Source organism: Plectropomus leopardus, chromosome 6, assembly GCF_008729295.1.
Source record: "Plectropomus leopardus isolate mb chromosome 6, YSFRI_Pleo_2.0, whole genome shotgun sequence".
Classification (NCBI taxonomy): Eukaryota; Metazoa; Chordata; class Actinopteri; order Perciformes; family Serranidae; genus Plectropomus; species Plectropomus leopardus.
Window position 1 is genome coordinate 34,885,458 of NC_056468.1, and position 12,884 is coordinate 34,898,341.

Below are 12,884 nucleotides of genomic sequence, written 5' to 3' on the forward strand. Positions count from 1 at the left end.
CTGCAATTTAAGTTTAATAATAATAATGAATAATAATAATTCGTAATTATATATCATTTAATTTGATCTTTTTCTGTTGGTTTGTTTTACATGTTCAGTATCTATCTATCTATGCATTGGTCGACAGATTTTTGCTTGGCTGATTATTGGGACCGATATTTGGGATTGTGACGATTAACTGCAACATAACTTTTTTTTCTAATAATTGCTGATAAAATGAATTAATTAAAAAGTGCAAATAAAGTGTCAGCATGGGAGGAACATTTACTAAAGGCATTTAAACAAAATTTTGTGTTGAAGTTTGTTATATTCCAAATTCTAAATATTGACAGAAAGATATTCATTTTTATAAAAAATGCATATCGGTTATAAATATCGGTTATCAGTCTTAATAACTACTAATAATTGGTATCGACCCAAATAAAAACAATAGTGGTCGACCTCTACAAACAATCTATCTATCTATCTATCTGTCTATCTATCTATCTATCGGCAGGGGAGCGACTCACTGATGCAGGCTCCGTGCCAGCCGTAGTGTCCATGGGGACAGTGGGAGACGCAGTGATCGCCCAGCAGCCAGGTCCTCGGCACTTTACACCACAGACAAACACTGCCGACGCCCGTCTGGAGGTCCGCCGTGCAGCGCTGACAGTCTGAGCTGCACCCTGCAGGAGGGACACACACACGGGAAGAAAGGTTTATATTTAAACATCATCATAATGTTCACAGAATAACTGCAAGTCACCTTCAAAGTCAGTCCTGTTCAGATATCAAACCCAGATTCACAGCAAACTCTAAACTAAACCACAAATCGTCACACCATAAAACAGCAAGGCAAGACAACTTTGAAGTGTGGGAACTATGAATTAATTTAGAAATGAGGGAATTTTGTAAGATAAATATTGATTTGGGATGGTTTATATGTTGGTATTGCTCTTTGTTTTTGTTTTGGGATATTATTTATTAGTTTCATAAATACAGTTATTGGGAGAGTTAAGTCACATGGATTTGGGCAGTGACATTTGTAATCTATACAAATATCTGTCTTTCACATATGTCAGATACATAGGAGAGAGAGTGAAGTGGGTCGCTGTATTTTTTGTTTCCCGCACGTTTCCTTTGATTGCTGTGATTAATTTGACCCTAAGTTTAAGTGTGTTTCCTGTAGTCGCTCAAATCACGACCATGAAAGTCAAAAGTTGCTTCCACATCTTTACTTCTGTTTCGTCAGCAGAAGGAAGTGTTTGGAAAAACTGTAATTGTGTTTTTTTTCCCCAAGTTTCTGGATTTAGATCGACACATAATTTACATTGCGTGGCAGCTGAATTCTCATGATATCATGAGACCATGGCAGAATCATAAAATCAGAAGATCCCATAAAAATCCATCTTGTCAGGCGTTCAGTTATACGTTTCTATTCAGCGTCCTGCGAGGAGCCACGGGCAGCTACGGACATAAATGTGTGTGTGGCTTCTCAGATGGTTTTGTGTATCAAACCATGTCTTGCATCATGTTCACACATAATGTGATATGACACTGAACCTAACATGCTAACAAATTTTGTTTTCTTTGAATTATTTTAATGAAAGCTTTCATTTATAGAGCGCAGATTAACTGTTGAACTGCAAAAACAAACTATATGGGGCTTGAAAAATACTTTGTTACAACATGGTCACCATGTGAAGTTGGACATTAAATTGAAGGACATCTGTAGGATATAAAAGGACTTTTCTGAGGGCATGTTTGGGAAAAAGACGTTGTGTGATTGTTCAAAAGCCTAAATCTAAGACAGAAGTGTTAAATTGAAGACAGAGACAGGGCTGATTCATCTTCAGACGTGTTTTAATACTTGAAGACCAAACCTGGATTCCCATTTATTCAAAAAACTTTTTTGATCTATTTTTACTTCTTCAAAAAAAAAAAACTTTTGAGAGGATTCAAAGCCCATGGGAGCTTTCTGGGAAGACATTCAAAAGAAAAGCATCACACGAAGAAGAGAGTAATTACTGAAGTATAATTACACAAAAGAAACATTCCTAAAAGTAAGATTTAATGAGGATGTCTCGTCTAGAAATACTGAAATGGGGTGTCAAAATGCACCAATTAAACCAAAGTAATGATTCTTTTGTGAGAAATAACATCAGAAAAGAAATTATGGCTGAACACAATCTGTCCTCTCTGTCTTCTCCTTCTGTCTCTCTCTTCATCTATTAACTCTCAAACTCTTTTTTTCGATAAACGCTCGCACGCGGCATCCACAGACCCGTACGCCCACAGAGCTGAGCGCAGCAGCTTTGTCCAAACAGAGCCGAGATCAGCAGAACAAAGACCAACACCGTGTGGCGTTTTATCTGATGGCGTCTGGGTTGTCTGGCTGGCACAGCGGCGGGGACCTTAAAGTTATCCGTCCGTGCGGAGATAAGTATCAGTGAGAGGCAGAACAACAGGGCTCTGCAGGTGAGGAGCTGTGTCGGCCAGGTGAGGGGGACAGATAACGAGGCTCATCACACACACCGGTGTGAGAAAGAAAAAAAACACAATAAGACCATTACAACCATTTGTTAAGGTAAATGAGAAAAGCTGCACAGATTACAGTGTGAAAGAAGAATATCAAATTGTGATAGTTGAGAAAGGTGACTCTCGCTGCTCTTTCTCCATTTTTTTCTTTTCCTTATCCTTCTGATGTCTTATTTTCATCATTTTTTCATTTTTTAATGATGAACTTGCTTCATCTATCTCATATTTATCTGTTTTTATCTTTGTTTTATCCTCACCGATGTGATGTTGCCTTCTTTTATAATTTCTTATATTATTTTTATCTTATTTAATTGCATTTATTCTTATATTTTCTAAAGTTGTCTACATTTTATACTTCACCTGCCTCTCTAGATCTGCCTGTTTTATCACTTTTATCCTTTTATTTGCTTTATTCTTGTTGACCTTTCTTGTAAGCATTTTGTTCTTGTCTTTTGGTTTGACTTTCATAGACCTTTCTCTGTTTGGCATGTTTGGTATGATATATTTTATTATTCCTTGAGTTCATCCCTTTGCTTTGTCTGTCAAAGCACTTTGTAAACAATTGTTTTTAAAGGTGCTATATAAATAAAGTTATTGTTAGATTTTTGTTGACTGGTGTATGTAAACTACTATTTTAGTAAATTTGCCTTTTAAAAAAAAACAAGAAAGAGTTGTGTTGTGCTTTAAAAGAGTTATAAAGTGCTTAAAAGGAGAAATTATTAACTTATAGTTAAAAGCAAAAATAATGAAACAAGTGAATTAAAATGATGCACAAACTGCACTTAGACTAACCTGAATCTTAAACAAAGTGTTCATAAATACAAAAATACAACAACACCCGAAAGAAACACTGCTTCTGCAACTTTTTATTATTCTTACCTGACACAAACTCTAAACGCGGAGGCGTTGTTTTTAATATCTTTGCCCTGCGACGCGGTCGTGCTATCTTTAACTCCGTGTTTCCGTGGCTTGGTTAGATGTACTTGTACTTTCTTTCGACTGCTACTTTCTTCCAGTGTTTCATTTGCTATAAAAAGATGCAGAAGTTTCAGAGGTGTTTAAAAGATGATGCTGACTCTGCTTACACCAGCAGAGTCTGTCTCGGGACCCTCAGGGCGAAACCCTGTTTACCTTCAGTCTCGAGTTTTAAAAACCAAGGATCTCTATGCTGAATCATATCTTTTCATTTCTCTTGTGGCTCGAGTTTTCAGCTCTGCTTGTTTTGCTCTTGGTTTTATTTTGGTTGAACTCGGGATCATTTACACGGCGTTTTGCATGACGCATCTTTTGTTGCTGTTTGACCTTTTGTTCACATGACAGCGGCGTTTTGGGGGCATGAAAATGCAAACTTTTGAAACAGGGTTCCAGGGTGTAATCTTTTGAAAACGCCATCCCTTCTGTCACCGTGGCAACTGGCAATGCGCAGATCCAGTGAGAACGGTAACGTTTCCGCTCATGCGCGTGGTGATCTTCTACGGTGTGTCATCACAAAGTTACATCGCTAACAAATGCATGCAAACTAAAGTGTTTATTGGTGTTTTTGCAGATCAGGGTAAACGAGGACGTTTTTCACAGTGTTATCATTTGAACGTGTTTTTCTTTTTTCCTTTTTTGATGCAAAGGAAAGACTTTTAAGTAGAGCCGTTCTCGTCTTAACGCGGCCTCAGTTCTCAGTTTGGGACAAAACAAGACGGAAAAATGAGCCAGATTCACGAGAGGAGACTTGAGACGAATAACCCAAAAAATAATAACATGTATGGAAGCTCATTGCATTCACTGAATGAAAAAAAACAACAAGAAGAAGATCTCATAATCATGAGAAAAAAAGATACTGGGGTAAAGTTGGAAAGACATTGACAGATTTGAACTTCAGGGATCAATAATTCATGAACGAAATGTTGTCAAAACAGTAACGATGCCTGATTCTATTCGCAGTTAGACTGAAAATGAGAAGGCTGTTTTTTAATTAACCAGCTGATGAATTAGCCTTAGGTCAGTGCAGCTGTGCTAACGATGCTTACGGAGCGGATGCCAGCCACAGTAATCAGTTATCACTGAAGTGAAAACTGCTCTTTACAGTGTATTTCTGGTAGATTTGCAGTATGCTGTATATTTTTCGAATTACTACAAACTTGCTGTAAAACCTATTTGGTTAGATGTTAAGGTCAGAATTTGTTATTTCTTGTAAATGTTTTTTTTATTACAAAAAGCAAGTTGGTAAAGTTCATGCAGCTCACGTCTGACAATAGCAGACATTTCCTTCACAGCATGCAGTATAATTGAGTCAGACCAGGGTCAATGATGAACCAGCTACAATCTAAACTGTTGGAAAGATGTTTTCATCTCTCTTCAGTCGTATAAAAGCTATTTTTGTCTGCTTGCGTTTATTTCTAACTCGTGTTATTTCATAGCAACTGCTCCTCTGACAAAAGCATTTAAAGCTTCAAACTCGTGAACGTGGCATCTGCCCAGGTGAGTCACACTTTCCGTCTGAAGCAGGTCCAACATCAACAGAGTGAAAAAGGAGGCAGAAAAAAGAGAACTTCCTCTCTGTCATCTCCCATGCACACCTTTCATATCACATCACTTTACAACAAAACACGTATCAGCATTCCTCCTGCCAACACTCTGCAGGCAATCCGGCTGCAGGCGCTAAACAAATGGCTCCACGGTGGAGATAAGATAACTCAGGCGTCAGGGATTATTGACTCTGCAGACTAAAACTGAATATAAAACTAAAATGGTATTGATTTGGGTCCTCAGAGTCCCTCTTTATGGCGTAGTTACCATTTTTGAAGCGCATAAAAAGGTATGCTGGAGTTATAAATGCACGGCACGCAGACGGTATTCTCCCGTGGGCCCGATTTATACCAGACATTATCACGCTTTTTTCCCCGCATCTTCTGAAATATATTGAGCAGAAACTTCTTTAATGAGAGTCATGCAGGAAAATAATGACTCTAATGCCCCTCAATTAGTAACTTTCCCGCGACTTTGCTCTGTTTAAAAGAGTTTAAGACTTGTTTCTGAGAGCAGGGACGGAGTCTGAGTGCAGCAGAAGTTCAGAAAGCAAGAGGAACAAAAGTGGGACATCATCTTTATTCAAAGTTACAGGCGTAAGAGGAGATGGAGCGTTGCAGGGAGAAAAGCTGTGTGGTCCTTTGACGCTGACTTCAGCCTGTCTAGACATGTTGCCCCAACAAAGAGTGGATTTACAGATGCAGCTATTAAAGAAGTCCTACTTTTCACGCTCAGTTCTGAATCACTCTTGGCTCTGTAGCCCCAAAAAACAGAAAAAAGTTCAGCTCTTCTTTTAGATGACAAAATTAGGATAAGGATTGTTCTGGAAACTAGCTTGGAGGTCCCTTTTTTCCTGTTGGATATTATTCCAGCTGAGCTCCTCTCTGTCGCTCAAACAAAAGCAGAGCTGATGCAGAACAACTGAACAAATACGGAAGAAGACACACATTATGAAGACACTCTGACTGTACGAATGAGGGACAAGAGCACACTATGACTGAGCAACAACAATTAAATTACGTGCAGAACATTAAAAGCCACCGTGTCAGTGATGAAGCTACAATAATTACAGTGTAAAGGCACAAAGAGCAGTGCGTCATGTTCTGCTGAGCTGTAATTAGCTGTAATTTGTAAAAAGGGAAGACAAAAGATTTGACCCTTTCAAAGATGACAAATAGCTTCCCGTATAAAACTATTTCATTCTCTAATCTTCAGCACATTTTGTCAAATAATTTCTCATCCGTGATTTTGTTTCACTCCTTAAATACCTGTTGAGATATTATTTTTGTTCTCTTTACAGACAGCAGTCTTCAAAAGGGGTTTTCCACATCCATGTTTGTTAGTTTGTGTTTTTATTTTCTCTTATTTCATCGATCTGATCAAAAAAGTCGCCTCTGCGTATATAAAAGATTAATGCTTTGGGTCCATAACAATGTTAAGCAATGTCAGTTTTAAACAAGGTGAGTTCAAACGCCTCGGCTCAGAGTCACACTAATATCTTACTGCCTGTGTTACTAAAAATAAATCACACAGAGCTGTAAATTACAACAGAAAACTAAAGTTACAATGTTAAAGTGACGTTAAAAATATTCAAAACTGAAAATATTCAGTTATATGGAGTTATCATGTTCAGCGGTTTCACAGAGTAACTAATTCATGCTGCATCGATACATGATAAATGTATGAAAGAGACGTCGACAGCAGCTGTCGCTGCAGGCAACACCGTGTCTTTAATGTGTTTCCACAGAGGGTTTTTATTCTCTAGGCCGAAATAAGAAAATACATTTCTTTTAATTCAGTATTGGTATGCCTTGTTTCTATGGTGATGCATTCTGTTATTCAACGTGCAGGCCTATTTTAAGCTTCGTATGAAGTTAAATAATAGCTCAAACACAATTATGACGCAAAAAAAATAAAGTTGTGTTGCTGTAAGTTTTGAGTTAAATTCATCCAGAAAACTCTTTCATTTGTACTTTCAAAGCTCAGATCTCAACATTTCCGTGTGACTGATCCAGAGGACGAGTCTCTGTACATCAGACAAGAAAGGTTTCAGAAAAAGCAACAGAGGGGAGGAGGGAGGGCGAGAGTTTAACTGTCTCCACTGCAGCTGATCTTACTCCTCATGTGAGACTCGCATCTCCGACTTATATCAGATTTTTGTTGTCTGTTTATGTCTACGGCCACATAATTAGTCTGATGACACTTAAATATTCTGCAAAGGTAGGTGAATACAATTCAGACAGGAGACACACGAGTCATCATCAGCAACGTATCCTCACAGAATGGTTCATAAGATTTCCTACAAATCAGCCCCCCACGAATTACGTCACGCGCTTCACGTAGAGTTACGTATTTAACGTAAAGCTGTGGATGTTAGGTTAAGGCAAGTAAAGTAATTGTGCTTAGAAAGATGGCAAGTCTGTGGTTTTTGGACCCATCCATCATCCCTACCTGGCCTCCTACTGGCGAACGATTAAATGGGAATGTATGAACCTGCATGGAGCAGATATCATCAGAACATTTCTAGACACATATGATATGATCCCTAAACTTTAAGGAAAAGTCATTTTTCCCAAAGACTGACCGATTTGCCGAGTGTGGAGGCAACTGATATCACAAATGACTTAAGGCGTAATTTTATGTGGAAAAAGTTGTAATACTACTAGATTTAAGTAATAATTTTACGAGACAAAAAGCTTATGAAAAAACAGTCGTAATATGTCCAGTATCAAGTCAGGATTTTATGAGAAAAAAAGTTATAATTTTACAAGAAAAAAGTCATAATATTACAAGAAAAAAGTCATAATTTTACAAATTAAAAAATTTGAATTTTACAAGAAAAAAGTCTTAATATTAAGAGAAGAAAAGTTGTATTACGAGAATAAAGTCAGAATTTTTATGAGAAAAAAGGTGTAATATATCCAGTATCAAGTCCGGATTTTATAAGAAAAAAAGTTGTAATTTTACAAGAAAAAAAGCCATAATATTAATTTTACGAATTAAAAAATTGGAATTTTACGAGAATAAAGTCATAATTTTTTACGAGAAAAAAGTTGTAATATTACAAGAATAAAGTCATAATTTTACGAGAAAAAAGTTGTAATTTACAAGAATTAAGTTGCAATTTTACGAGAAAGACACAGTTGAGCTGTGAGTCTACACGGAGCCGCTGCAGAAAGCTGCATAGATTAAAATGAGAGCGCATCTGTTGCATGAGATGTGTGTGTGAAAAAAGCATCCGGCAAGCTTGTGTTCTAGACACGGGATGACGGTTATTCATAACACCCGTCTCTGCACAGGGTCAAAAAGGCGTTTTTGTGTCTACAGAAGCACAACTCCAGGTTTAGAGTCAGAATCAGGTCACTTTCAGCAGGTGGCATGAGTTAAAAAGTCAGAAAACCAGACTGCAGCCAACCTGGATCCTCTATGGACACACATATCTGCCACGTCTATACATCACATCAATCATCCGGCACTGCCGTCATAATTTTAGCAGCTTGGAGGAGTCAGTATTGGCTCAGTCAACATAAGGATAATGACACATGAAAATAGAAAGTAATTTAGCACAGCCAACTGACTGGTATTTTTGGAAAAGAGGCAATTCATCCAAAATGAAAAGGTTTTTCATACTGGGAGAAACATTTGCCAAACAGCAAATGTGTTTTCATCACTACTGTCTCTTTTTATGGATCTACAGGTTTCGGTCTCCAATAGATGTGAGCATTTCTGCAAAAGCATAAATCACAAAAGAGCAGCAGCGCAGGACCGAGCGTGACGGCCCTGAGCGGAGTTTACGATAAGAGCGTTTTTAAGGACAAGCGCTTGTGGAATTTGTCAAATCACTTTTCTGGAGTGGCTAGTGGTAATAAATAGGAGCGACAAGAACTCAGCAGCTGTCAAACAGGAATCAAATGAGACGCAGAGACAGACAGAGAAAGATGGACGGACAGCGGGAGAATGAGAGGAGACAGCCAATAGTGAGACATCTGCCTCCGATGGCTGCTCTCGTATGAACTCGTGATTTAGAGCTAAAGCCTCATCGCCTTAAGAGGTTATGTAACGCTGGAGGTACCGCTGTGTGGACAGAGGTAATCCAAGGCTGTGTGTTTGTGTGTGTGTGTGTGTGTGTGTGTGTGTGTGTGTGTGTGTGTGAGAGAGAGAGAGAGAGAGAGAGAAAGTGTGTGACAGAAAGGAGAGAGGGATAAAACAAGAATAAAAAATAAAGGAGGAATCAAATAAGTGTGTATGTGTAAATCTGCAAGTGAGAGTATTATTGTGTATTGTGTGTGTGTGTGTGTGTGTGTGTGTGTGTGTGTGTGTGTGCGCGCGTGTGTCCATGCAGAAATGATGACCCGAGTGTTTCTGTGGCCCAGAGGTGCCTCATGGCATCTTTTATTAACCAGAGTCTGGCTGAGCTTGACCCATTTGAGATTAGGTTGCGTGCGAGTGTGTGTTTTCAGACAAATATGTGTGTTCAACCATGCTTATCTGCTTGTGTGTTGGGGAGGCAGCAGTGTGTGTTTTTCCACATGTGTATGCACGTGTGTGTGTGTGTGTGTCTTTGAGCTAAAATCTGGTTGCAGTTTCACATCTCCAAACAGCGGCTGTCATCAAAAACTGTAATTAAAAGTCAATGCGTCTATTTTTCCCCCTCAGATTCTGTTTACCCCCCTGCTATCTCTCCGTGCTGGCTCCCCGCCGTGTAAACACGCCTGTTTTTAATCTACAGCCAGCGGTCCAGATAGGTAAAACTCATTTCATTACCCAGTGAGAGTGAGGAGGACAGCAGGAGCTAGCTTTACACACAGGTTCTCCAGTCTTACCTGTTCTCTTTATCTTCTGCTTATCATATTTTGCCTGCCAAAGACAAATAGTACTTTTTGTGCAGGATGAGTTAGAGAATTAGGGCGGGGAGGTGTGAAGTATCTTAGGCTGGTGTTTATTAGCAGAGATCTAAAGAAAGCTCGTCTTTATCCCGCTGGATGTTTCATGTAGAGTTTCTCTGAGAGGCGTGACTGTAAGCAAGAAACTCATTAAAAGTTTTTTAAAATTACACCAAAAGGTGGAGATAAGTTTGTGGAAATTAACTTTTCCTCAGTTTGTTGTATTTGAAAACATTTTAAAGGAACAATTCACCCCAAAATCAAATATACACATTTTTCCTCACTTGTAGTTTTATTTATTTATCAGTCAAGATGGTTTTGGTGTGAGTCGCAGAGTGTTGCTCCAATATAAAGGAACTAGATTACACTCGGCTTGTGGTGCTCAAAGCGCAAAAAAATACATCTGAAAACCTCAACAGCAATGTCTCTTTCCAGAAATCATGACCTGGTTACTCAAAATTATCCACAGCCCTTATTGGGAGAATTTTTATCTAGGACCTATTTTTTTTCTAGCTGCCAACCGTCTCATCACACAGAAGGAGGCGAGCATCTACTCACAGACGAGAGGCTCGTGATCGTGACAGCACGCGGTGTACAGATGAGCTAGCAGTCGAAGCACACGTTGGTCTGTGTAGTGATAGGGTCGGTCGGTGTAGCTCGGTAAAAAGAAAATAGTTCCTACATGAAATTGCTCACAACAAAGAGACCACTGACTTTTTTAATGTACTTTTTGGCGTTTTTAGCAACACAAGTCATTATATTAAAACTCCTGTCCAATTTTTTATATGAACATATATATATCAAACTGACATTTTATATATAAATGTATGTTTCAAAAGCACAGCTTACCAGATGTATTTCATAACTTCTTTATAATGAACTCTGATTTTCATTTACATCAAACAAGACAAGCCAAGGACATTTATTTTCTCTCTTAGTGCACAACTCAAAAACCATCATCGTCCATCATTATTTTCCTGTAAGTCTAAGATGAAAAAACACCTGTGCTGTAGTTAATGTATTAGCTGTGCTCCATTTATGTCTGCTATAACTACTCGTTTGTTATATTGCTATGGTAAGGAGAAACTTAGTGATAATATTTGAATAGATTGTAAACTCTAGAGGGAAGGTTTTTATTATAAGCAGGTTTTGCCTGCACGATTGCTTGCTTGCTTTTACGTAATCTTGTGTAATAGTAAATTAATTAAATATGCAAAAGAAGGCAGACATTTCTTCAGCTCAAACACTTCGCAACTCAAACCAAAACAGTCTATGGCGATAAACAGGTAAAGGGAAAAATATCCTTTTTGATCTTGGGGTGAACTGTCCCCAAAAATTCAAAAGTTAAATTTCTCCCCAATTGTAATGAAAGGAAATGTTCCTCAACATAGAAACACATGGTTCTCCAGGAAACATTACTATAGGTTTATGGTCTATGAGCAGTATTTTGATTACTTTAACTCATTGTTTCTGTCAGTTTGGTCTTGTAACTGTCGACACACAGTAGTATCTCATTATGAAATATTTTTCCTCCTAAAAACTGTTTTTTAGTCAAAAACACAACTGGTTTTATGTCCATCCAAGACTTCACTTGCTCAGCCACATCCGTTAGTCTATTTGAAAAAATATATTTTTCTGAGATGCCATTTTACTCTGTTGTGATTTATTTGCAGGAGGCTGATTGGCAAACTGCAGCAGCTGCTATAACTCAAATTACAGTACATGATGAAAGTATTTAGGTTTGCAATCAGGTCTGAATGGACAGATTGTAGTGATTTTTTTTGTTTGTTTTTTGGAGTGAATTCCAACAACAGTCATTTAAATTCTGATAATCAAAAGCTGCTCCACCAGAAATAAGGAACTTTTTTTTTTGGGCCAATTTACATGTAAAGTCGGTCAGTCAATTATCTCTTGTAATTACGAAACCTTGCTTTGTTCTATCCTCCGGAAAAGCCTGCTTTGTTTCCATATGTTCCATATGTTATAACAGTTGGACAAAAATGCTAAAATATTTCAGCAAACTCAGCAAAACTGTGACTTTTACTTCAGCTCGGAGCCCTGCAGATCATTTCAGACCCAACAAATCAAAACCAACTGACTGCAGAGCTTTTAAGTAAAAGATATCAATCCTTTTTGTACAAAGATGGTTGCATTTCTCATGAATAATGCAGGTTATTGGAGCTACGGACCTGTTACATCTCTGTGTGCGTGATCATGCAAAGCTCAGCGGGGCAGAGCACAGCTCGAACCCTGCCAGAGTTGGTGGTTCTGTTCCCACCGGGGCCATTCAGGATAAAAATACAAGCACTCATGGCAGCGAATTTGATGAAAGCTTTGCACAAATGGCAAAGCCTCCATTCACACACACACACACACACACACACACACACACACATTTACACAGACAAACACAGGCTGACTTACTGAGGCACTCTCCGGTGGCAGCGTTGAGGAAAAACCCCTCTTGGCAGCTGGTCCTGCAGTAGCCGCTCTGTAGGGAGGCCAGCGGGGGGCAGGAGGTGCAGTCGGCCTGGGAGGGACCGGAGCAGGTCTGGCATGACGGGTGGCATGCTGGGAAATGGAGGAGAGTGAGAAAAGGGTCAAAACATTCAGGTAAAGTGTGAGACAGAAAAAGGAGACAGGAGAAAAGATGTAGGAGGATTACAGCAGGGAGGAAGAAGGATAAGGGGGAGGAGAGGAAGAAGATGGACAGTGAGGAGGAGAGTCAGAGAGGAAGGAGAGAAAAGGGGATAAAATGAAAAGGAGAGTTTGGAGTAATGGAGAAAAAACAGGAGTCAGGGAAGGATGGAGAAAGGCGGATGAGTTGAAAAGGGAGTATTAAAGGGACATTAAAGGAGAGAAAAAGAAGAATTGAGAAATTAGGAATAAGGGAGCGAAGAACAGGAAGAAGAGGGCATAAACATATTACTCGTGGTGGAAATGGTATTTTAACTGTTTCCAATC

The 12,884-nt window shown here is 38.8% G+C and overlaps 1 protein-coding gene across 1 annotated transcript in view; it reads right to left on the reverse strand.

Moving 5' to 3' along the window:
* fras1 (Fraser extracellular matrix complex subunit 1) overlaps positions 1-12,884 on the reverse strand; it is a 307,798-nt gene that overhangs the window by 123,270 nt on the left and 171,644 nt on the right. The window contains 2 exon segments of the mRNA XM_042487917.1: positions 510-665; positions 12,345-12,491. Of these exon segments, the coding sequence (XP_042343851.1) occupies positions 510-665; positions 12,345-12,491 (303 nt within the window).